At 36.2% G+C, this 26,671-nt stretch overlaps 1 protein-coding gene across 1 annotated transcript in view; it reads left to right on the top strand.

The window, feature by feature from the left end:
• LOC149897132 (uncharacterized) overlaps positions 1–26,671 on the top strand; it is a 42,135-nt gene that overhangs the window by 12,072 nt on the left and 3,392 nt on the right. The window contains exons 4-6 of the mRNA XM_090117004.1: positions 23,573–23,738; positions 25,619–25,708; positions 26,202–26,321. Of these exons, the coding sequence (XP_089973130.1) occupies positions 23,573–23,738; positions 25,619–25,708; positions 26,202–26,321 (376 nt within the window). The remainder of the gene's footprint in view (positions 1–23,572; positions 23,739–25,618; positions 25,709–26,201; positions 26,322–26,671) is intronic.

Below are 26,671 nucleotides of genomic sequence, written 5' to 3'. Positions count from 1 at the left end.
TTATATATTTATGAAAAAATAATTACATCAGATTTAATAATCGCAATTGTTTTGAATGTATATATGAATAAATGATTACATCATAATAGTAATAATCACAATTGTTTTATTTCCCATTTGTTGCAACCCTAGCATATTTTCATGTAGCAGCAGAAGTACCTACACTGGCGGCGCGGCGGCATCGTGCGACATCAAAGGCATTGCCTTACTAGGTAAGTTTATAATGATTAACTCTTTAATAATTATTTTTGACTTTACTCATTTCTTTTATTATATAATTTACGTTTTACTTTTACAGAATCCGATTCAATGGATTATGAAGACGAGTCACACAACGCCATACGATAGTGATGATGAATGAACATTTCAATAAATGCATGCGTGTTTTTTTATGTTGTTTTGTAATTGTTAATTGTTTCTTAAATAAAGAAATAAACTAAATATTTAAATGATGATTTGTTATTTGCAACACAATTTTATATTTGAGATTCTTTACAAATGTATATTTAGTTTTGTATCATCAAATTTATAAATTTTATTCCATAGTTTTCAAAATTAAATGTAAATGACCATAAAAACATTAATAAAGTAAATCATTGATGTAAGGTCAGGGAACGTAATACATATATACATCTGACCATGTAGAAGCTAAGTCTTGTTGACTGCTGAAGTCTGTAAAGTTTTGTTGTCTGCTGAAGTCTGTACGCAATGATAATGTCTGCCGTTTCGAAAATAAGTTTTTAAGACCCTAATAAATAAAATATATGAATGGCAGATCTGGTCAAATACTTTCAAAATTGTATTTTTTTCAGCACTTTCATAAGTGTCTGCCAGAATGTTATCCGCGTGATAATGGTCTGCCATTGTTATTTTCCGATAGTAATAATAATCTATTTTCAAATATCAAAATGGCAGACGTGGTCAAATGGTTTCAAAGTTCGCCAAAAATTTCCACCTGTCTTACCTAAGCGCGCGCCCCGTCCACCACTCTGGGCTTAGTGACTCCTCATCTCATGTATAGTAGGTATAGGGGAATCAACACACAAAAATCCAGGTCTGGTCAAATACATACAGGTAGCTTTGCGCTAGCTCTCTAGCTATTACTTCTTATGGAGAGAAAACGTAAACATGTGCCACGGGCGAAGCCGGGGCGGACCGCTAGTAAATAATAAAATAATAAATAGTGTATTAGATTTGTTATTGTATCTTGTATACCTACGAATAATTATTCTTACGTCTTGTTGGGAAATGTTCAAATACCTACCTATTGAAATAATTTACTGTTACAAATCATTAGTGTTATTAGTTTTGAGTGAATAGGCATGGATCAGAAATTCAGAATATAATATGCTACTAACTACTCAAATACATACATGTTTACACAACAAACACCACTGACCTCTATAACTATAAGTTATAGAGGTCAGTGACCGTCAGTGACAAACACTATGGATACCTACGCTCGCGAATGCAAATTCGGTGATTTACTAATTATTGATACCTAGTCATTGAATTCGTTTTGAAATAGCCTGTACTTTGTAATTTTTAGTGTTATAGACATTTATAAAATGTGGTGCTCATTTTTTTGTAATAAATCATCCCGAACGCTATTGTATTTTCGTTGTTTTATTTCAAGTGAACACCTATACAATTTTGTCACGAGCCGCCTCTGGCCTCTGGGTGAAATAAACAAGTCAAATGATTTTTGTTCTAATTGTATTTTGGTAGTAGTTTGTTTAGAATTTACATTACCATTGTTTAATTTTTACCTACTATATTTTACTAAAAGTCGAGTGCGTCGAAATCGTAAATATCTTTTTCACCTTCCTGGTTTTTTTCCATAGTAAATAGTGTTTTAGATTTGTTGTTGTATGAATAATTATTCTTAGCATAATATTATATCATAGGTATATGCTACTTCAAATACATGTTTTGATAAAAAAAACAATAGTGTAATGTAATAAAATAAAACTGCGTTTTATTGTAATCAATTTTGACATTATTTATTTCCCAAAATTACAACAAAATAGTTTACGCCAACAAATATAACTTTTATTTTTATAACAATCCTACTTGTTTTACATTCACGCCATCTAGACTTAAATCTTTATCATTTTTGTATACGTCTGTGTGTGTAAACGACCCTGTATGCAATGACAGATGTTATAATGCATTTTTTTACCGAATTGGGTGGATTTTAAGGCAATGATATGACATATTTCAATAAAATATAATATTCAGTAACCGCCATGACTATTCCTACGACCTTAATCTTTTCCAATTACGCAAAAACTCAAATAAACTAGAAATGTAGAATTCAGCGCCATCTAGCGGGACATTGGCTGGGAACAGATCGTAGGAATCACCTTAACATTCAATTTCGCATCCCGCCGTCCATTTTAAAATCACTAGAATTGCATCAAAGCATAAAATTGCATTCCGGAAACCCTTCTAGTACCGTTTTACACATTCAATTTATTCTGAAAGGAAATTGGCACGACATTCAAGGGAATGTAGCTTAGTCTTGGGAATCCTAAGCCTTCTCTTTGAAGTGAAGCGATGGGATTGCGGTAATGTTCCGGGATTGGGGGTGGGATTCGCAACTATCTAGACCGGACTGCCGTGGACATTGTTGGCATTTGGTTGAATTCTCGACGTTAATTGTTTACGTTGTTAATTCGGTTGTGGAATGACCGCCATGGCTTTAGTTAACGAAGTGTGATTTATTTCAGTTATTATCGGATATTGTTTAATTCGCAATTAATTCGCTCTTAAATTTTCGCATAAAAGTTATGCATGCGTTCCAACTACGTTTACAATTTCGAAGATTTATAGTTTATACCTAGAATTAACACGTAGGTATTATATTGTATTTATTTACTAATTATGTCAAGTGACAAGTCTTGTAAAATAGGGTAGATAATATTTTCCATTCCCTAGTTAATTTTATTTCATACAAAATGAAGGCAATTACTCTAACTACGCGTTAAAATATTCGTACTATCGTTAGCGCAGCCACGACGTTTGCAATAAATAAGGAGATAAAAATGGCCGACACTGATCGCACACATTTTACAAGCTCCGTGGGCTTAAGATTACAAGTTAAGTACAATAAATTAGTCGCTGTAATCCCAGTAACCGAATATTTTATTTAGTACACTGCTTGCTTCGTTTATCTGTATAGATAAGATTCTTATTTCTCAGGGGACTCGTGATGTATCCGAATAGATCTTTTTTATTGGTCAGTTGGGAAGATTTTATACAATTGTATAAGTTATTTGTTCTGTTTGGGTAAACAGTCATGAACTAGTTTCTTACAAGCGAGATTTATTTCAAAAGTTATAGTGTGAATTATCGACCATAGACAGAACAATTATGTAATTAGGTCGTAAATCGTAATATAGGTACGACGTGCTGAAGAACTAAAGCACAACCATATTATACTAATCTTTTGTTAGTAAACTCCCTTATTTTTTCATGACCAGCATTTATTACATAACATTTCAAATCCACGATCCATAGAAAAAATGCTTAATAAAACAACCAATGCTTTACTGTCGAATCGTCAACCAAAGAAAAATTCGTGCTCTGATAAGCAAGGCTAGGGGAACATTTTATTTATTGCGTTTCTCTATTCGGTTTCATGGCATTTGTAAAATAAAAGTAAATCATTAATCTTCCTCGTAACTTTATTCTTTACTAATCATAGTTATGGTTGAAAGGAATTTCCTTTGGTAGAGATGTTATTAAGAGCCTAAAATGAGTTTATTTGTTTGGCCCTTACTCCTCTTAGCAATTGAATAAAACATGATATGCGTCTTTTGCTTTACCTAAAACTGTTAAAAATAATCACTCCTTGCCGTTTTCGGCTACAGCGACTGGTATTGGACTGCTATGATTGTGTAGAGCACTCACAAACCCGTCGTCTATCTAAAGATATATCATGTTGAATTTGTTAATCATCTTGACCAGTAAATTTTAATATACAACTTTGAATCAAACATTGCATATAAGTTATATGAACATTTCAATTGCCATATTATATGTTACGAAATGATAAAATAGTGTGTGTAGAAATTTATTACCATATTATTTCAACCAAGACATTATTTTTAACAACCAATTTGCCAAACATTTGGGTATTTGTTGCTACCTGGCAACTCTCCAAATCGTTTTAACTTTACGTGACTTAACAGTATATTCAAGTAGTTATTTTTTTTCAAGCACTTCAAAAACTTGACACAGTACAAAACAAATAGGTGCCTTCTAAAAATATCTTCTTGTGTTGTCTATTTGTTCAGCTTATCTCTGAAAAGATCCACCCGATTTTGATCAGATAATCCTCAACTGTATTTATATTTATTTACCCAGAACGTATTCAAGCATCAAAGGGTAGAAGATATTAAAAAATATATAGAAAGGACACAATATAGTTGGTATCGGCTGTCGGGAACCCTACTCGATAACACCCTGTTTAACGAACGTAAAACATTTTTCGATTGGAAGGAAAGAATGATATAGCGTTTATTTTTAGCTACACATTTCGATTTCTGGTCGTGGAAGTGACTTTTGAAAATCTTATAATGCACTTCTATTTTAAAAAAGAAATATCATATTCAGCAAAGGTTTTTTTTATGTATTTAAAGTACTTTTCCTCCATAATCGTCCGCCCTGTATCTGGGGGCACGGTAGTGCCCCCGCCAAGACGAGCCAAGCGAAAGCGAAGCGCACGGGCACTACCTACCTTTTCTCGAAGCGCTTCGACGTTTTTTTGAACCCTCATAACTTGGGTTTGGATTATGCTAGATCAACAAAATTTTCGGTATATATTGTCAATAGTGGAATTAATGAACATATTAAGTTTTAATTACATTAGCTTTTATACTTCAGATTTTATTTATATCTAAAAAACGCTAATTTCGTCACTGACTCACTGATGATCATCAAAATCTGGGGGCACGGTAGTGCCCCCGCCAAGACGAGCCAAGCGAAAGCGAAGCGCACGGGCACTACCTACCTTTTCTCGAAGCGCTTCGACGTTTTTTTGAACCCTCATAACTTGGGTTTGGATTATGCTAGATCAACAAAATTTTCGGTATATATTGTCAATAGTGGAATTATTGAACATATTAAGTTTTAATTACATTAGCTTTTATACTTCAGATTTTATTTATATCTAAAAAACGCTAATTTCGTCACTGACTCACTGATGATCATCAAAATTCTTAAGGTATTTCCTAATGTCCTAGAAAGCTGAAATTTTGTATGCAAGCTAGTATTAGCACACAAACAACAAAAAAATTATAAAACTTGTTACTTTCATCCCCCAACCCCTTAAACTAGGGGATGGGAGTTTGTATGAGACCTGTAATTTTAAATTAAATTTTGATTACGCTAGAGGTCTAATCTAATAATCTAAAACTTGGTTGGTTCCCCTTGGTAATATATAGGGGAACTATATATTTTTAATATATATGTTTGTTAAAAAAAAAAAAAAAAAAAAATTTAATCGACATAATATATTGAGACATACTTCAGATCAGATCATATAAATATGAATGAATAGAAGTGTTGCGAACGTCTCCTGCCTCTGACGTCCACTCAGTAGCTAAAAATAAAAAAAAAATTGTCCTTGACAGCGAGCGCGTCGATTGTCGATTGTCTTGCTACTGATTTAAAAGTGAACATGGATTGTGAAATAGTTTCACTTGAAGTAAATCTTGGACCTTGCCATCATCATGTGTCAGCGAACAGCGAACAGCGAACAGCGAACAGCGAACAGCGAACAGCGAACAGCGAACAGCGAACAGCGAACAGCGAACAGCGAACAGCGAACAGCGAAAAGCGAACAGCGAACAGCGAACAGCGAACAGCGAACAGCGAACAGCCGATTGTCTTGCTACTGATTTAAAAGTGAACATGGATTGTGAAATAGTTTCACTTGAAGTAAATCTTGGACGTTGCCATCATCATGTGTCAGCGAACAGCAAACAGCGAACAGCGAACAGCGAACAGCGAACAGCGAACAGCGAACAGCGAACAGCGAACAGCGAACAGCGACAGCGAACAGCGAACAGCGAACAGCGAACAGCGAACAGCGAACAGCGAACAGCGAACAGCGAACAGTGAACAGCGAACAGCGAACAGGGAACAGCGATAGCGACAGCGAACAGTGAACAGCGAACAGCAAACAGCGAACAGCGAACAGCGAACAGCGAACAGCGAACAGCGAACAGCGAACAGCGAACAGCGAACAGGGAACAGCGAACAGCGAACAGCGAACAGCGAACAGCGAACAGCGACAGCGAACAGCGAACAGCGAACAGCGAACAGCGAACAGCGAACAGCGAACAGCGAACAGCGAACAGTGAACAGCGAACAGCGAACAGGGAACAGCGATAGCGACAGCGAACAGTGAACAGCGAACAGCGAACAGCGAACAGCGAACAGCGAACAGCGAACAGCGAACAGCGAACAGCGAACAGCGAACAGCGAACAGCGAACAGCGAACAGCGAACAGCTAACAGCGAACAGCGAACAGCGAACAGCGAACAGCGAACAGCGAACAGCGAACAGCGAACAGCGAACAGCGAACAGCGAACAGCGAACAGATCATTACTTATTTATTTATTTATTTTGGTAATCCAACAGCTTTACATTTAACAAGACCACTTTTTTGCTGATGAACTGAACAAATAGCCAATAAGGATTACAACATAATATCATTCTTAAGAATAGACTATAAACTAGTAACAATAATATTAATAAAAAACATAACATAATGAGTGTGTGTGTGTGTGTGTGTGTGTGAGTGTGTGTGTGTGTGCGTGTGCGTGTGCGTGCGTGTAGGTGTGTGCGTGTGTGCTAGTGCTTGTTTAAAAAACCATTTATTTTAGATATTTCATTAGCAAAGCGTTGTTTAGAGAGTAGGAAAATGTCAGCACTTGTGTACTCTGCGTTGTATACACGCATAATGCGATTTAACACACCGTTTCGTGCATAATTAGTATTAACTTTAGGGATGTAAAATAAGTTAGTCTGACGCGTACGAAAACCTGGTACATTCAATTGCATCGATTCAAGCAATTCTGAGCAGTCAATGTGGTTATTCCATAATGCGTGAAGTAACATTAGATCACTTCGTTTACGTCGTATTTCTAGCGGTTCTATTTCGTAGCGGACACAAGCTTCATCATAGCTGTCAAAATAAGTAAAGTTTTTAAAGCTTAAAAACCTGAGAAACCTTTTTTGTATTGATTCTATTCTATCTATGTATACGGCGTAGCTGGGAGACCAAATACTCGACGCGTAGTCGAGTATGCTTCGAATATAGGCCGAATATAGAGATTTTATACAATTTATGCTGTTAAAATCTTTACATGATCGCTTTATGAAACCAAGTTGTTTATAGGCTTTATTTACAATGATGTCAATATGTTCCGACATAATCAATTTTGAATCTAGCGATACGCCTAGATCACGTACACAGTTCACTTCTTTTATCAAAACATCGTTTATTTTATATTCAAATTTTATCTGGGGGCACGGTAGTGCCCCCGCCAAGACAAGCCAAGCGAGGCGCACGGGCACTACCTACCTTTTCTCGAAGCGCTTCGACGTTTTTTTGAACCCTCATAACTTGGGTTTGGATTATGCTAGATCAACAAAATTATCGGGATATATTGCCAATAGCGGACTAATTGAACAAATTAAGTTTTAATTACATTAGCTTTTATACTTCAGATTTTATTTATATCTAAAAAACGCTAATTTCGTCACTGACTCACTGATGATCATCAAAATTCTTAAGGTATTTCCTAATGTCCTAGAAAGCTGAAATTTTGTATGTAAGCTAGTATTAGCACACAAACAACAAAAAAATTATAAAACTTGTAACTTTCATCCCCCAACCCCTTAAACTAGGGGATGGGAGTTTGTATGAGACCTGTAATTTTAAATTAAATTTTGATGACGCTAGAGGTCTAATCTAATAATCTAAAACTTGGTTCCCCTAGATATATATATGTATAGGTACTCCTTGTTAAAAAAAATTGTTACAAACAACCTACAAAAAGAAATGAAATCCCACCAAAAACATTTTCATGTAAAATGTTGCCAAGACGAGCCCATATGACTCGCACTGTCAAAAAGTTATCAGATCTCATGTAGAGCCAAGCTTCTAACACTACACGCCCTAACTCTACAAGGCCTAACTTCACAAACTCTACACCTTAGTCAAAATATGTGGCTTGGCCGTTCGTTACTACAAGAACTATTGTATAACACAAAAGTAATGAACTAATTTTTCACCTTACGCCGATGTGAATGTAGCGAAATGGCCAAGCCACATATTTTGACTAAGGTGTAGAGTTTGTGAAGTTAGGCCTTGTAGAGTTAGGGCGTGTAGTGTTAGAAGCTTGGCTCTACATGAGATCTGATAACTTTTTGACAGTGCGAGTCATATGGGCTCGTCTTGGCAACATTTTACATGAAAATGTTTTTGGTGGGATTCTTAAGGTATTTCCTAATGTCCTAGAAAGCTGAAATTTTGTATGCAAGCTAGTATTAGCACACAAACAACAAAAAAATTATAAAACTTGTTACTTTCATCCCCCAACCCCTTAAACTAGGGGATGGGAGTTTGTATGAGACCTGTAATTTTAAATTAAATTTTGATTACGCTAGAGGTCTAATCTAATAATCTAAAACTTGGTTGGTTCCCCTTGGTAATATATAGGGGAACTATATATTTTTAATATATATGTTTGTTAAAAAAAAAAAAAAAAAAAAAAAATTAATCGACATAATATATTGAGACATACTTCAGATCAGATCATATAAATATGAATGAATAGAAGTGTTGCGAACGTCTCCTGCCTCTGACGTCCACTCAGTAGCTAAAAATAATAAAAAAAATTGTCCTTGACAGCGAGCGCGTCGATTGTCGATTGTCTTGCTACTGATTTAAAAGTGAACATGGATTGTGAAATAGTTTCACTTGAAGTAAATCTTGGACCTTGCCATCATCATGTGTCAGCGAACAGCGAACAGCGAACAGCGAACAGCGAACAGCGAACAGCGAACAGCGAACAGCGAACAGCGAACAGCGAACAGCGAACAGCGAACAGCGAACAGCGAAAAGCGAACAGCGAACAGCGAACAGCGAACAGCGAACAGCGAACAGCCGATTGTCTTGCTACTGATTTAAAAGTGAACATGGATTGTGAAATAGTTTCACTTGAAGTAAATCTTGGACGTTGCCATCATCATGTGTCAGCGAACAGCAAACAGCGAACAGCGAACAGCGAACAGCGAACAGCGAACAGCGAACAGCGAACAGCGAACAGCGAACAGCGAACAGCGAACAGCGAACAGCCGATTGTCTTGCTACTGATTTAAAAGTGAACATGGATTGTGAAATAGTTTCACTTGAAGTAAATCTTGGACGTTGCCATCATCATGTGTCAGCGAACAGCGAACAGCGAACAGCGAACAGCGAACAGCGAACAGCGAACAGCGAACAGCGAACAGCGAACAGCGAACAGCGAACAGCGAACAGCGAACAGCCGATTGTCTTGCTACTGATTTAAAAGTGAACATGGATTGTGAAATAGTTTCACTTGAAGTAAATCTTGGACGTTGCCATCATCATGTGTCAGCGAACAGCAAACAGCGAACAGCGAACAGCGAACAGCGAACAGCGAACAGCGAACAGCGAACAGCGAACAGCGAACAGCGAACAGCGACAGCGAACAGCGAACAGCGAACAGCGAACAGCGAACAGCGAACAGCGAACAGTGAACAGCGAACAGCGAACAGGGAACAGCGATAGCGACAGCGAACAGTGAACAGCGAACAGCAAACAGCGAACAGCGAACAGCGAACAGCGAACAGCGAACAGCGAACAGCGAACAGCGAACAGCGAACAGCGAACAGGGAACAGCGAACAGCGAACAGCGAACAGCGAACAGCGAACAGCGACAGCGAACAGCGAACAGCGAACAGCGAACAGCGAACAGCGAACAGCGAACAGCGAACAGCGAACAGTGAACAGCGAACAGCGAACAGGGAACAGCGATAGCGACAGCGAACAGTGAACAGCGAACAGCGAACAGCGAACAGCGAACAGCGAACAGCGAACAGCGAACAGCGAACAGCGAACAGCGAACAGCGAACAGCGAACAGCGAACAGCGAACAGCTAACAGCGAACAGCGAACAGCGAACAGCGAACAGCGAACAGCGAACAGCGAACAGCGAACAGCGAACAGCGAACAGCGAACAGATCATTACTTATTTATTTATTTATTTTGGTAATCCAACAGCTTTACATTTAACAAGACCACTTTTTTGCTGATGAACTGAACAAATAGCCAATAAGGATTACAACATAATATCATTCTTAAGAATAGACTATAAACTAGTAACAATAATATTAATAAAAAACATAACATAATGAGTGTGTGTGTGTGTGTGAGTGTGTGTGTGTGTGCGTGTGCGTGTGCGTGCGTGTAGGTGTGTGCGTGTGTGCTAGTGCTTGTTTAAAAAACCATTTATTTTAGATATTTCATTAGCAAAGCGTTGTTTAGAGAGTAGGAAAATGTCAGCACTTGTGTACTCTGCGTTGTATACACGCATAATGCGATTTAACACACCGTTTCGTGCATAATTAGTATTAACTTTAGGGATGTAAAATAAGTTAGTCTGACGCGTACGAAAACCTGGTACATTCAATTGCATCGATTCAAGCAATTCTGAGCAGTCAATGTGGTTATTCCATAATGCGTGAAGTAACATTAGATCACTTCGTTTACGTCGTATTTCTAGCGGTTCTATTTCGTAGCGGACACAAGCTTCATCATAGCTGTCAAAATAAGTAAAGTTTTTAAAGCTTAAAAACCTGAGAAACCTTTTTTGTATTGATTCTATTCTATCTATGTATACGGCGTAGCTGGGAGACCAAATACTCGACGCGTAGTCGAGTATGCTTCGAATATAGGCCGAATATAGAGATTTTATACAATTTATGCTGTTAAAATCTTTACATGATCGCTTTATGAAACCAAGTTGTTTATAGGCTTTATTTACAATGATGTCAATATGTTCCGACATAATCAATTTTGAATCTAGCGATACGCCTAGATCACGTACACAGTTCACTTCTTTTATCAAAACATCGTTTATTTTATATTCAAATTTTATCTGGGGGCACGGTAGTGCCCCCGCCAAGACAAGCCAAGCGAGGCGCACGGGCACTACCTACCTTTTCTCGAAGCGCTTCGACGTTTTTTTGAACCCTCATAACTTGGGTTTGGATTATGCTAGATCAACAAAATTATCGGGATATATTGCCAATAGCGGACTAATTGAACAAATTAAGTTTTAATTACATTAGCTTTTATACTTCAGATTTTATTTATATCTAAAAAACGCTAATTTCGTCACTGACTCACTGATGATCATCAAAATTCTTAAGGTATTTCCTAATGTCCTAGAAAGCTGAAATTTTGTATGTAAGCTAGTATTAGCACACAAACAACAAAAAAATTATAAAACTTGTAACTTTCATCCCCCAACCCCTTAAACTAGGGGATGGGAGTTTGTATGAGACCTGTAATTTTAAATTAAATTTTGATGACGCTAGAGGTCTAATCTAATAATCTAAAACTTGGTTCCCCTAGATATATATATGTATAGGTACTCCTTGTTAAAAAAAATTGTTACAAACAACCTACAAAAAGAAATGAAATCCCACCAAAAACATTTTCATGTAAAATGTTGCCAAGACGAGCCCATATGACTCGCACTGTCAAAAAGTTATCAGATCTCATGTAGAGCCAAGCTTCTAACACTACACGCCCTAACTCTACAAGGCCTAACTTCACAAACTCTACACCTTAGTCAAAATATGTGGCTTGGCCGTTCGTTACTACAAGAACTATTGTATAACACAAAAGTAATGAACTAATTTTTCACCTTACGCCGATGTGAATGTAGCGAAATGGCCAAGCCACATATTTTGACTAAGGTGTAGAGTTTGTGAAGTTAGGCCTTGTAGAGTTAGGGCGTGTAGTGTTAGAAGCTTGGCTCTACATGAGATCTGATAACTTTTTGACAGTGCGAGTCATATGGGCTCGTCTTGGCAACATTTTACATGAAAATGTTTTTGGTGGGATTCTTAAGGTATTTCCTAATGTCCTAGAAAGCTGAAATTTTGTATGCAAGCTAGTATTAGCACACAAACAACAAAAAAATTATAAAACTTGTTACTTTCATCCCCCAACCCCTTAAACTAGGGGATGGGAGTTTGTATGAGACCTGTAATTTTAAATTAAATTTTGATTACGCTAGAGGTCTAATCTAATAATCTAAAACTTGGTTGGTTCCCCTTGGTAATATATAGGGGAACTATATATTTTTAATATATATGTTTGTTAAAAAAAAAAAAAAAAAAAAATTTAATCGACATAATATATTGAGACATACTTCAGATCAGATCATATAAATATGAATGAATAGAAGTGTTGCGAACGTCTCCTGCCTCTGACGTCCACTCAGTAGCTAAAAATAAAAAAAAAAATTGTCCTTGACAGCGAGCGCGTCGATTGTCGATTGTCTTGCTACTGATTTAAAAGTGAACATGGATTGTGAAATAGTTTCACTTGAAGTAAATCTTGGACCTTGCCATCATCATGTGTCAGCGAACAGCGAACAGCGAACAGCGAACAGCGAACAGCGAACAGCGAACAGCGAACAGCGAACAGCGAACAGCGAACAGCGAAAAGCGAACAGCGAACAGCGAACAGCGAACAGCGAACAGCCGATTGTCTTGCTACTGATTTAAAAGTGAACATGGATTGTGAAATAGTTTCACTTGAAGTAAATCTTGGACGTTGCCATCATCATGTGTCAGCGAACAGCAAACAGCGAACAGCGAACAGCGAACAGCGAACAGCGAACAGCGAACAGCGAACAGCGAACAGCCGATTGTCTTGCTACTGATTTAAAAGTGAACATGGATTGTGAAATAGTTTCACTTGAAGTAAATCTTGGACGTTGCCATCATCATGTGTCAGCGAACAGCGAACAGCGAACAGCGAACAGCGAACAGCGAACAGCGAACAGCGAACAGCGAACAGCGAACAGCGAACAGCGAACAGCGAACAGCGAACAGCGAACAGCGAACAGCGAACAGCGAACAGCGAACAGCGAACAGCGAACAGCGAACAGCGAACAGCGAACAGCGAACAGCGAACAGCGAACAGCGAACAGCGAACAGCGAACAGCGAACAGCGAACAGCGAACAGCGAACAGCGAACAGCGAACAGCGAACAGCGAACAGCGAACAGCGAACAGCGAACAGCGAACAGCGAAAAGCGAACAGCGAACAGCGAACAGCGAACAGCGAACAGCCGATTGTCTTGCTACTGATTTAAAAGTGAACATGGATTGTGAAATAGTTTCACTTGAAGTAAATCTTGGACGTTGCCATCATCATGTGTCAGCGAACAGCGAACAGTGAACAGCGAACAGCAAACAGCGAACAGCGAACAGCGAACAGCGAACAGCGAACAGCGAACAGCGAACAGCGAACAGCGAACAGCGAACAGCGAACAGCGAACAGCGAACAGCGAACAGCGAACAGCGAACAGCGAACAGCGAACAGCGAACAGTGAACAGCGAACAGCGAACAGCGAACAGCGAACAGCGAACAGCGAACAGCGAACAACGAACAACGAACAACGAACAACGAACAACGAACAACGAACAATGTGAATGTGAATGTGAATGTGAATGTGAATGTGAATGTGAATGTGAATGTGAATGTGAATGTGAATGTGAATGTGAATGTGAATGTGAATGTGAATGTGAATGTGAATGTGAATGTGAATGTGAATGTGAATGTGAATGTGAATGTGAATGTGAATGTGAATGTGAATGTGAATGTGAATGTGAATGTGAATGTGAATGTGAATGTGAATGTGAATGTGAATGTGAATGTGAATGTGAATGTGAATGTGAATGTGAATGTGAATGTGAATGTGAATGTGAATGTGAATGTGAATGTGAATGTGAATGTGAATGTGAATGTGAATGTGAATGTGAATGTGAATGTGAATGTGAATGTGAACATACACAAACACAAACACAAACACGAACACAAAAACGAACAACGAACAGCGAACAGCGAACAGCGAACAGCGACCAGCGAACAGCGAACAGCGAACAGCTAACAGCGAACAGCGAACAGCGAACAGCGAACAGCGAACAGCGAACAGCGAACAGCGAACAGCGAACAGCGAACAGCGAAAAGCCGATTGTCTTGCTACTGATTTAAAAGTGAACATGGATTGTGAAATAGTTTCACTTGAAGTAAATCTTGGACGTTGCCATCATCATGTGTCAGCGAACAGCGAACAGCGAACAGCGAACAGCGAACAGCGAACAGCGAACAGCCGATTGTCTTGCTACTGATTTAAAAGTGAACATGGATTGTGAAATAGTTTCACTTGAAGTAAATCTTGGACGTTGCCATCATCATGTGTCAGCGAACAGCGAACAGCGAACAGCGAACAGCGAACAGCGAACAGCGAACAGCGAACAGCGAACAGCGAACAGCGAACAGCGAACAGCGAACAGCGAACAGCGAACAGCGAACAGCGACAGCGACAGCGAACAGCGAACAGCGAACAGCGAACAGCGAACAGCGAACAGCGAACAGCGAACAGCGAACAGCGAACAGCGAACAGCGACAGCGAACAGCGAACAGCGAACAGCGAACAGCGAACAGCGAACAGCGAACAGCGAACAGCGAACAGTGAACAGCGAACAGCGAACAGGGAACAGCGATAGCGACAGCGAACAGTGAACAGCGAACAGCAAACAGCGAACAGCGAACAGCGAACAGCGAACAGCGAACAGCGAACAGCGAACAGCGAACAGCGAACAGGGAACAGCGAACAGCGAACAGCGAACAGCGAACAGCGAACAGCGACAGCGAACAGCGAACAGCGAACAGCGAACAGCGAACAGCGAACAGCGAACAGCGAACAGCGAACAGCGAACAGCGAACAGTGAACAGCGAACAGCGAACAGGGAACAGCGATAGCGACAGCGAACAGTGAACAGCGAACAGCGAACAGCGAACAGCGAACAGCGAACAGCGAACAGCGAACAGCGAACAGCGAACAGCGAACAGCGAACAGCGAACAGCTAACAGCGAACAGCGAACAGCGAACAGCGAACAGCGAACAGCGAACAGCGAACAGCGAACAGCGAACAGCGAACAGATCATTACTTATTTATTTATTTATTTTGGTAATCCAACAGCTTTACATTTAACAAGACCACTTTTTTGCTGATGAACTGAACAAATAGCCAATAAGGATTACAACATAATATCATTCTTAAGAATAGACTATAAACTAGTAACAATAATATTAATAAAAAACATAACATAATGAGTGTGTGTGTGTGTGTGAGTGTGTGTGTGTGTGCGTGTGCGTGTGCGTGCGTGTAGGTGTGTGCGTGTGTGCTAGTGCTTGTTTAAAAAACCATTTATTTTAGATATTTCATTAGCAAAGCGTTGTTTAGAGAGTAGGAAAATGTCAGCACTTGTGTACTCTGCGTTGTATACACGCATAATGCGATTTAACACACCGTTTCGTGCATAATTAGTATTAACTTTAGGGATGTAAAATAAGTTAGTCTGACGCGTACGAAAACCTGGTACATTCAATTGCATCGATTCAAGCAATTCTGAGCAGTCAATGTGGTTATTCCATAATGCGTGAAGTAACATTAGATCACTTCGTTTACGTCGTATTTCTAGCGGTTCTATTTCGTAGCGGACACAAGCTTCATCATAGCTGTCAAAATAAGTAAAGTTTTTAAAGCTTAAAAACCTGAGAAACCTTTTTTGTATTGATTCTATTCTATCTATGTATACGGCGTAGCTGGGAGACCAAATACTCGACGCGTAGTCGAGTATGCTTCGAATATAGGCCGAATATAGAGATTTTATACAATTTATGCTGTTAAAATCTTTACATGATCGCTTTATGAAACCAAGTTGTTTATAGGCTTTATTTACAATGATGTCAATATGTTCCGACATAATCAATTTTGAATCTAGCGATACGCCTAGATCACGTACACAGTTCACTTCTTTTATCAAAACATCGTTTATTTTATATTCAAATTTTATCTGGGGGCACGGTAGTGCCCCCGCCAAGACAAGCCAAGCGAGGCGCACGGGCACTACCTACCTTTTCTCGAAGCGCTTCGACGTTTTTTTGAACCCTCATAACTTGGGTTTGGATTATGCTAGATCAACAAAATTATCGGGATATATTGCCAATAGCGGACTAATTGAACAAATTAAGTTTTAATTACATTAGCTTTTATACTTCAGATTTTATTTATATCTAAAAAACGCTAATTTCGTCACTGACTCACTGATGATCATCAAAATTCTTAAGGTATTTCCTAATGTCCTAGAAAGCTGAAATTTTGTATGTAAGCTAGTATTAGTACACAAACAACAAAAAAATTATAAAACTTGTAACTTTCATCCCCCAACCCCTTAAACTAGGGGATGGGAGTTTGTATGAGACCTGTAATTTTAAATTAAATTTTGATGACGCTAGAGGTCTAATCTAATAATCTAAAACTTGGTTCCCCTAGATATATATATGTATAGGTACTCCTTGTTAAAAAAAATTGTTACAAACAACCTACAAAAAGAAATGAAATCCCACCAAAAACATTTTCATGTAAAATGTTGCCAAGACGAGCCCATATGACTCGCACTGTCAAAAAGTTATCAGATCTCATGTAGAGCCAAGCTTCTAACACTACACGCCCTAACTCTACAAGGCCTAACTTCACAAACTCTACACCTTAGTCAAAATATGTGGCTTGGCCGTTCGTTACTACAAGAACTATTGTATAACACAAAAGTAATGAACTAATTTTTCACCTTACGCCGATGTGAATGTAGCGAAATGGCCAAGCCACATATTTTGACTAAGGTGTAGAGTTTGTGAAGTTAGGCCTTGTAGAGTTAGGGCGTGTAGTGTTAGAAGCTTGGCTCTACATGAGATCTGATAACTTTTTGACAGTGCGAGTCATATGGGCTCGTCTTGGCAACATTTTACATGAAAATGTTTTTGGTGGGATATAATATTCACGGACGTAAACAAGCGAATTCCACACTACGTGTTGACAAGCGCCAAATTGTATCACGTATCCAAGGTGAGAGATTTCACGTCACGTGAAATGTACCGAAAACAATCTGACAACCCGCCCTCGGTGCTTCAAATGGTGTTTTTTAAGTGGAACCCTATACCGCCTTTTATTTTTTGAAGCATGTTTGATGGATGATCGTGTAATACTACCCTAGAATACTTCCCTAAAAATCACGCCACTAGAAGGAATATCTGGGTTAGTTTTAAAAATAGGTATATTATACCCATAGGTACCTATAAAATCGTTTTGTCTTACACAATTTATGTTGGAATTATTAAACTAATTACTGATTCTACTAATCTTGGAAATCCTGATACAGAATTATGATTCTCAAACAGACCAATTAAAATGTAAGTTCTAAACAAAATGTTTCATCTATGAAATCACGCAAATCTTTTTAAAATGACATATTACCAACATTATAAAAAATCGAGCAAACACGGAACATCATACTTAGGGCGCTTGTGCACTACAAGGAATTTTACTGTCCGGCATTCCGATTTTTTACGGTCCGGTGTGGCATGAAAAAACCGATGAATTGCTTGTGCACCTGTCCGTCTTTACTCGGATCAGTGCGGTTACAGTTCAAGGAAGTATGGCGGTATAATGCTATCATAAATGATTGTTTTCGCATTTTAGGTACAAGAAACGAGTAAAAATATAGAAGGTGAAATATTATATTACTTCGTTATAATAAAAAGTAAAGTTCCGTAAGAGATTTAAAATGCGTGTTTCACTTATTTATTTTAATCGGTGACGAGGAGCTAAATCTATTCCCACTTGAACTTTAACTTACCAACACTTACTTAGATAATAATTATAGGTCAATGCTTGGTCAATGTATATAAAATAACAATACCGACTTCTCAAATCTCATTGCCAGCTAAAAGAAAGTAAAACAAGAGCTTGCTTTCAATTGGCATATGCAATAAAAAGAGTAAAATCCAAGCAAGTGGGAACTCGAAAACAATTGTACCTACAGCGACTCGTAAACTCAAAAAACCATCCGGAATAGGGAAAAGTAAAATGTCGGACAGTAAAATTACGTATAGTGCACAAGCTAGTATTTAGATTAATTGCGTGCCATACCGGACCGTAAAAAATCGGAATGCCGGACCGTAAAATTCCTTGTAGTGGACAAACGCCCTAGTAGATACTGATTACTGACGATACAAGTACAACCGTATAAGTAGGCTAGTGTTATTTTTTCATATGTATATAAATAATATTGAGAATTGACCCTTGAGATCCGAACTTCCTTAAAACCTTTCATCGCATAATCATAATATAAAACTTTTTCATATTCTAACCATATATATGGGTTTACCCCTATATTCGATTTATTATAATATAGTTGAAATCCTATTATAAAACCACTCTAATCATGTAAGTAAATCTGGGTAAAATCTTTGTAACCTTAAATATAAACAAAACAATCAGTTTGTAATCTCAATCTAATTTATTTTCAACGTCAATATTTTCATCGTTAAAGTTCATGTAGACGAGTTTCATAAAAACATGTTTACACCAGAATCTAGTCTATATATTCCAATTTATCTTAAAATCAATTTATCGGCTAAAGTTTTTGTTTTTCTATGTAGATATTGGAGATTGCTCTTTAACCTTTATAAAAATGTAAAGGCATCGCTGCGGTAAAAGGAAAGTCGTGGGTTTAAATGTTAAACGACATTCAATTTTTAATGCTTCCTCTTTTTTAGAAACCTTGAAAAGCCTGTATTGTTTAAATTTATAAGAAATAACAATTTTTATGTATATTAGTAGATACTTAGTAGATAGTATTCATTTTTGTCAAAGGTAATTTTTAGGAATTAATAAAAAAACTTGATCTCTACAAAAAATCTTACCTTTATTTTCCGGAGAGTTAAAGAAGTTGTACATACATTTGTCGAGACAGATTTCAGTCCCTTTTCAGTCTAAGACACATGTGTAATAACTTTCCTTAGCTCAAACTAGACTCGTACTTGAAACATAATGTCTTGAATAGATTTCTGTAAATCGTAAGCTATAGCAGTCCCACAGGCTGTGCTTTCATAAACAGCTGAGAAATCCGCTATTTCTAAGAAAAACTATATCTGTATATCTAATCTGTATATCTAATAATATATTCAATATTCTAGACAAATATATTATTCAATATTCTAGACAAATATAATTATGTGAAAATAGACATTATGAAAGGATTCCTTATAGACCAATATTTTCGCCTATTCATGTTTTACCGTTCCATAAAATAACATGTCATTCATGTTATGGTATATGGTATGTAGGATACACAGGCATAATATGATGTGTCGTATCATTATCTTTATTTTATATGTTCATTTAATTTAACGTCTTGTAGAATAATATTATATCCGTGTTAGAAATAAAGAAATAATAAAGAAGAGTACGTTATTAAACACATTTATGTTTAACTAGCGGTCCGCCCCGGCTTCGCCCGTGGTACATATTGCGCAATAAAAGGTAGCCTATGTTCTTTCTCAGGGTCTAAAGATTATCTGTGCCAAATTTCATCAAAATCGGTCCAGTAGTTTATGCGTGAAAACCATACATACATACAAACCTTTCCTCTTTATAATATTAGTATAGTAAGTATAGATGACAAGGTATATCCACGAAATATGCTTTTATACCAACATGGTATAGAAAATGTGCCGTACTTCTCTTACAGAGTAAAACGGAAAAGAATTAATATAAAATTAATATAAAATGTCTATCTTTAATCTATCGCTCCGCTCATCCATTGCTTTGCTTGTAAACACGGTCTGTCCCAGGTTGTGATGTAATTGCAAGGGGACATCAATTTGCTCGACTGCTCCCGATTGATTCAATCGATTTAAATCAACGCCGTAAAGACTAGCAGGGAATTGCTTTTACGTTTCTTTTGCTTTAGATTTGCTTGCAAATGCGTGTATGAGAGCGACAAACAGTGATTTATTATTTGTTTACGTTAGGGTTATATAAAGCGAATAATATTTGTTATTTCTATTTGACTGTAACTTAAAATAGATTTAAGTATTACCTAATGAATTTAATTAGACTATTTTATCTATTAACATAACAGAAAATGAAATAAACAATTATAAAGTTAAAAAGCAAAATATAAAATCAATTTAGTCAGCGCGATTTAGAAACATATTTTACAAATAACATTCCAAATACCCAATTGAGAATAAATAGAATTCAATCATAAATGTGAAATAAAAATCCGATATTTTTTTACACGAGAAATGTTTTCTAGTGACAGTGATTTGTATTAAATTTTCAGTTCCCAATTCCCGCGTTAAAAGCTTTATCGTTTGACGGCCATCAATTGGGAATATACAAAATTGAACATTGTAATATTGTAGATATCGATCTTTTAGCGACATTCGCTGTCTTTTTATTATCTTTAAGAAGCTTTAATGAAATTTAAAAAACACAAATAACATTGGCTGCTAATTAGGTGAGTCGTTTGTGCTTAAAATCTAAACGTATTTATGTGAGTATATCTAAACAGAATTATGTAATAATATTTCAAATATATTTATTGCATTTGTAAGATTGTTCTGCTTATATTAAATATCATAAACTGAAGCAAATTTATGTACATTAAAAAGAGATACATACCGCTTCGATTAATATTTTACGTTTGAGTATAATTATTTTAAACGTAATAACTTTAATACTTCAGTTAAATATTTATCAGCGGCACTGATACATAGAGATAAATAAGATCGTTCTAATAAGTTATATGTCTATGTATGCTTTATTTTAATAATGAAAAAACCATACCAGCATATAATCCAACGTCAGTTAACATTAACCGTGAGCACATTTTCCCAACGAGCTTTTACTGGAGTTCAAACTCATGTAAAATATTTGCATTGTTCCATCCCTCTCGTTAAGAACTTCAAAAGCAAATATTACATGCTCTTTTAATCATGATACGATTTTCCGTGCAAATATACCTATGACAGATTTTCCATGTTGAAAATGTTAAACCTACTAAAAAAGGCCATTGTAACCAAACTACATAATATTATCTGAATATAGGTAATATAATATCTATAATCAAATAAATCAATAGATAATAATAATACAGAGCTCTATTCCAATCGTAGTGACAAGTCCATACTAATATTATAAACTAGCTTCCGCCCGTAACTCTGTCCGCGCGGATGTCGGTCTTCGCGTGGATGGTTTATTTCTCCATTTTGAGTAACTCCGACAATAACGCCTTATAAAATATATCTATTGGACCCAAATACGGCTAGGCCTATAATAATACCCAACGTGTGTTCGCTGTTCTACAGAACAACGTCTATGGATAAAACTGAAAAATTAAGATTATTTTTTTTTCTACGTATTTTTCCAGGATAAAAAGTATCCTATTTTACGCCCAGGATAATAAGGTATAATTAATTATACCAAGTTTCATCGAAATCGAACCGTTAGTTTTCACGTGATGTCTTCACATACAGACAGACAGACAGACAGACAAAAATTTTTTTAATCACATATTTGGGTTTGGTATCGATCCAGTAACACCCCCTGCTATTTATTTTTTCAATATTTTCAATGTACAGAATTGACCCTTCTACAGATTTATTATATGTAATAGATGCGAAAGTAACTCTGTCTGTCTGTCTGTTACTCAATCACGCCTTAACTACTGAACCAATTTGCATGAAATTTGGTATAGAGATATTTTGATACCCGAGAAAGGACATAGGATAGGTTTTATCCCGGAAATCCTACGGGAACAGGTTTTTCTTTGAAAACGCGGGCGAAGCCGCGGGCGAAAAGCTAGTAGATAATAATAGAAAGTAGAATTCAATTCGAAGAGTACGAAATAAAGCAGAAATAAATTACAAAACTTATTTCAATTTCATAGTTTCTATTCAAGTTATAAGTACAGCTATCACGCAAACATTGATCTTTGTAAGTCTTAAACTGAATAATTATTGTTATCAAATGTTTAATTAATAATTAATTGTTAACGCATATTCCAGGGTTAACCTAGGAGGTCAAGTATGTAATTATGTTCATCATGTATCTAATTATTATTATTTACATAACCAAGGCATCCAGAGTAAACAAGCGAATGCAAATAGCTCATCGATCAGGAGCAATCCGCTTAGTACCGGTTTAATCCCAGCTCAATTCGCGACCCATCGTCTAAAACCGTTTCACTAAACATCCGCCAAATAAGGATTAAATGTTATTTTGAATCGGTGTGAATGTTACGGTAGATGTAAATGAGGCATATCCATCATTAATTGGATGGTGAAGAGAAATATGATATTAATATTTCAAACATTTAGTGGAGAATTTAAATATTTTCTAAATATTCCAGCATGTGTATTTGTATAACCTAACTACCCTAATTTATGTAGTATTTATGTACTAAATACTAGAGGTATATTGTAAACATATTTCTATCCTCAAAGACACTTGTCTTTGTGATATCTTCTTCTAAATTCCGCGCAATTGTTATAAAATCTTTACATAAAGACCTACAAAATTAATAATGAAAAAAATCCTTGATTCTTTAAATTTTCCGGCAGCACGTATCTTTTACGACATACTTACTTAAATGAGACCATAACTAGAAACTTCCTTGAGCAATAAAAAGTTCGCAAGCATGGCCAAGAACCGGCTAGTAATAAAACATTCAATCATCCCAAAAAACGTTCTACTTAGTTAAATTGAACAGCACCCAGAGATTTCTTGTGGGGAACTAATTAATCAGGAGTTAGTCCATTACTTAAACTGGTGTTTACGTCCAACCGAGCCCGGGATTTATTGGAATCTCTCGTAATCCGAGCATTTTAGATTAAGACTCGTTTTTGACCACTATGTCGCATCGTCTTTAGATGTTTTCATCAAAGTACACCATACACCCTTTGTTCGCTATATTTCATTAGCTATCTCAAATGTTTTGTTCTAAATTGAATTTGATCTTGGTATTTGATTTAATAATGGATTACCGGATTAAACGATTTGACGAAGTTGTATAATTTACTTAATTAAGGATAAATGTCAATAAATGAATTAAGAAACACAATAATACCAACATTTCAGATCTAACTTTGAAGATGATGAATGATAAATAAAAATTTAATAGCAATAATATTTATAATTTTATATCGATAACATAAAGAACATATACCGTATAAGAAATTAATTAGATAATACCGGAGGTATTGCTACATTACAAGCTTTAGAAACTAGTAAATTTTACTATACTCCTGGATAAGACTTAAGTACTAGAGGAGTAAAAACTAAAAATAAAATAACATTATATAATTCTGATTTCAGATCACTCCACTGTCACCTAAATGGAGATATGCTATAGAGAGACGTATAGAAGACGAGCGCAAATTGACGATGGCCGCTGTAGGTCACGGAGCGAAGTTAAAGCCTGGACAATTTTGGAACCTATCTGGGACATTTTTGTTCGCTATATACGTCATGACGGCTCTAGGTAAATATTAGGAGATTTTATTAAAGTATCGTATCATTAAATTGTGATTATTTGAAGCAATGGTCAGCAGCAATAATCGTACAAAATATGTTCAGGATTTGCACAAAAGAAAACATACTGGGTCTTAGCTGTTATAAGGCGACTTTTTCTTAAAGTGTTAAATAACCATTGAACGTAATGTACCTACATATAAAAATATGTAATAATGATTTACTAAAGTGATAATATGAAACTATACAAGAAAAAGATTAGCTACATCTATTATACGTATATAATCGACAAAATTCGGTACCTAACGAATAGAGGAAGCAAATACTTTCCGAAAAACGTCGAACGAAATAAAAAGGATTGTTCGCTATACAAACATCTGACGTAACAACCCTTTGCTCCAGCTAGAGGGTTTCAAATTTAAGCCAAAACTCACTTGGTCGAACTCGCTAGTAACCGTTAATATTGGCTTTTCGGGAAGTGCCACAAGAATATTTGAAATCCTATCAGCTGCGTATTGGCGAGTGTTGCCAATGTTTTGATTAAAGTCGATATTATTCGTACGCTTTGGAATAGGGAGATATGAAATAATTCGTTGATTAGGTAATTGGTTTTATGTAGTGGATAGTTACCACCTACGTCCCACAGAATTAATTAAAGACCCTTTGTTTTATAACCTGCTACTTGTAAGGTTTCTGTAAGTAAAGTTTTCGTATATTTAAGGAACGAAGCGCTGTAAAAGTTAATGGTTCGCTTTGACTTCAAAGTAGGAACAAATTATTCATAAATTATAATAATTTTATGTACCTTAGAGATTTGCTAGATACTAAATAATTTTTCTTTTTATCTTAATGGTACAATTCAGTTAGATTTTATTTTGAAATAAGCTAAGCTATAAATATTTTACATTGTTGCTAAGCGTATTCAGAGGGTATACAAATTTTTATTATGTTTAAGAGCGTGTTGGAAGATAAAATATTACGAGGTATCAAATATTTTAACTTTTTGATAAAACGCTTTTATGTTCACGACGTAGAAGTCTACGTCATGAATAACATACCTATTTTGCAATTTAATTCTAATAAAATTTTTGTAATCAACAATTTATTTCTGAACTGAAATACTTACATTTTTTATAATGAGAACAAAAGAAAGCGTTGTTCTGAATTTTACTTAAATACGTTCAAACTGTATATTTTTTTGTTTCGCTGTTTGAAACGGAACCATCTTTCTTCACATAGCATAGCAATAGCAAGTCCTGGCAGATATGCTAAAGCGTATCACTTTCAATAGAAAAAATGTATGTAGCACCCTAAAAAATTATTTAGAGCATGCTTCTTCACAAACATCAAAACACAATGTTCAAATTTATTCAAGGCTCAAACATCATCAGCTAGGTTTTACGGTTATCAAAATTTATTGTAGAGCAGGCTCCAAGGAGCTGATGTTAACTCAAAAATGGACCATTTTCGTAAATTTTCTAAAAAATCATAGAGAAAGTGTAAGAAATGTTATAGTATGCTATATATTCGTGATCTACTCAATAAGCTCTTTCATTTGATACCCCACACGGCATGTTTTGGAAATTTTTATTTTTTTCTTTGTATGCCATATTTAATTACCGGGGTGGGGGGAGGGGGACCACAAAACTGATTGGCAACATCTGTTTATAGGATGTCTGGGATCTATACAATATATATCAGAAGTCAGATTTAGGTCCGCTATTTTTGCAAACGAACATCTCCTTGGAGCCTGCTCTATTGTAAACACTATAAAGTTTAAAAATTCAAATAAAGTATGTAAAAATATGTTCTATATTATATACTTAGGGAAAAGAGGCTTAACCATTAACACAACAAGAGATAATACTTATTAAAGTAATATCTTTCAAGGTTTCGGAGCTCCGGTCCCTCACACTATATGGGGACGAACATCTGGACTTATTTACGCAGCTCTTGCCATTCCAACACACATATATCTTAGTAAGTACATTTTTGGCTATAGTATAAAGGGCATTACCACGATTATTATGAAAACTTTGTTTCGTAGGAGAGAATTGTAGCGTTCTGACTTATGCCATAGCAAAGACGAGCAAAGTCCTTTTTTTTATTCTTAGATACAAAAACATTGATATTTTAATATTAAAACAAATTTGAATTTGAATATGTTTTTTATTTGAAGTTAGAAGCGATTTAATCGCTAATTATATGAAACTAGAGGTCCGCCCCGGCTTCGCCCGTGGTACATACATATTATTATTTCGCAATAAAAGGTAGCCTATGTCCTTTCTCGGGTATCAAAATATCTCCATACCAAATTTCATGCAAATTGGTTCAGTAGTTTAGGCGTGATTGAGTAACAGACAGACAGACAGAGTTACTTTCGCATTTATAGGTAATATTAGTATGGATGTATAAAGATTAATTGTATTTTACTATAATTGTAACTGTGTAGATATTATTATTATTTTTACAGTGGTCAATGCTAGCACGTGCTTCGTAATTAACGCCGAAGCATACATCCAATCTCTTACACCAAATTTCAAAAGAAAAACTGCAATCGATTCTTCTAAATCGGATGTTCATAATATCAAAGGTAAGATAAACTTAACTCATGCAAAAAAATTGGTTTTCAACGTTGGAACATTGATATAGGTAGGCTACAATACTAACATCTAACACCCTATAATAATGAATGTAGAGGCTTACATTATTATCTTAATATATATTATCTAAATTAATTATATTTAAATCCTAATTCAGTTATAAATTTCACACAATAAGTGCTTATAAAATCATTAAAAGCAACTTTAGCTCGTTGTTATCAATTTACTAACAAATTTTCTACTCAACCTTTAACCTTCAAGCATTAGTTAAAAAACAAATATAAGAGGACCTCCATAATACATTTCCCGTTTTCAATAAGTGGTTCCCCGACAGTACAGT

Source organism: Colias eurytheme, chromosome 26 (assembly GCF_061535395.1).
Source record: "Colias eurytheme isolate Ceu_HAF_F1 chromosome 26, ilColEury1 Martin Lab GWU primary, whole genome shotgun sequence".
NCBI lineage: Eukaryota > Metazoa > Arthropoda > Insecta > Lepidoptera > Pieridae > Colias > Colias eurytheme.
Note: the sequence above shows the minus strand (reverse complement) of the source record. Positions and strands in the feature narration are given on the sequence as shown.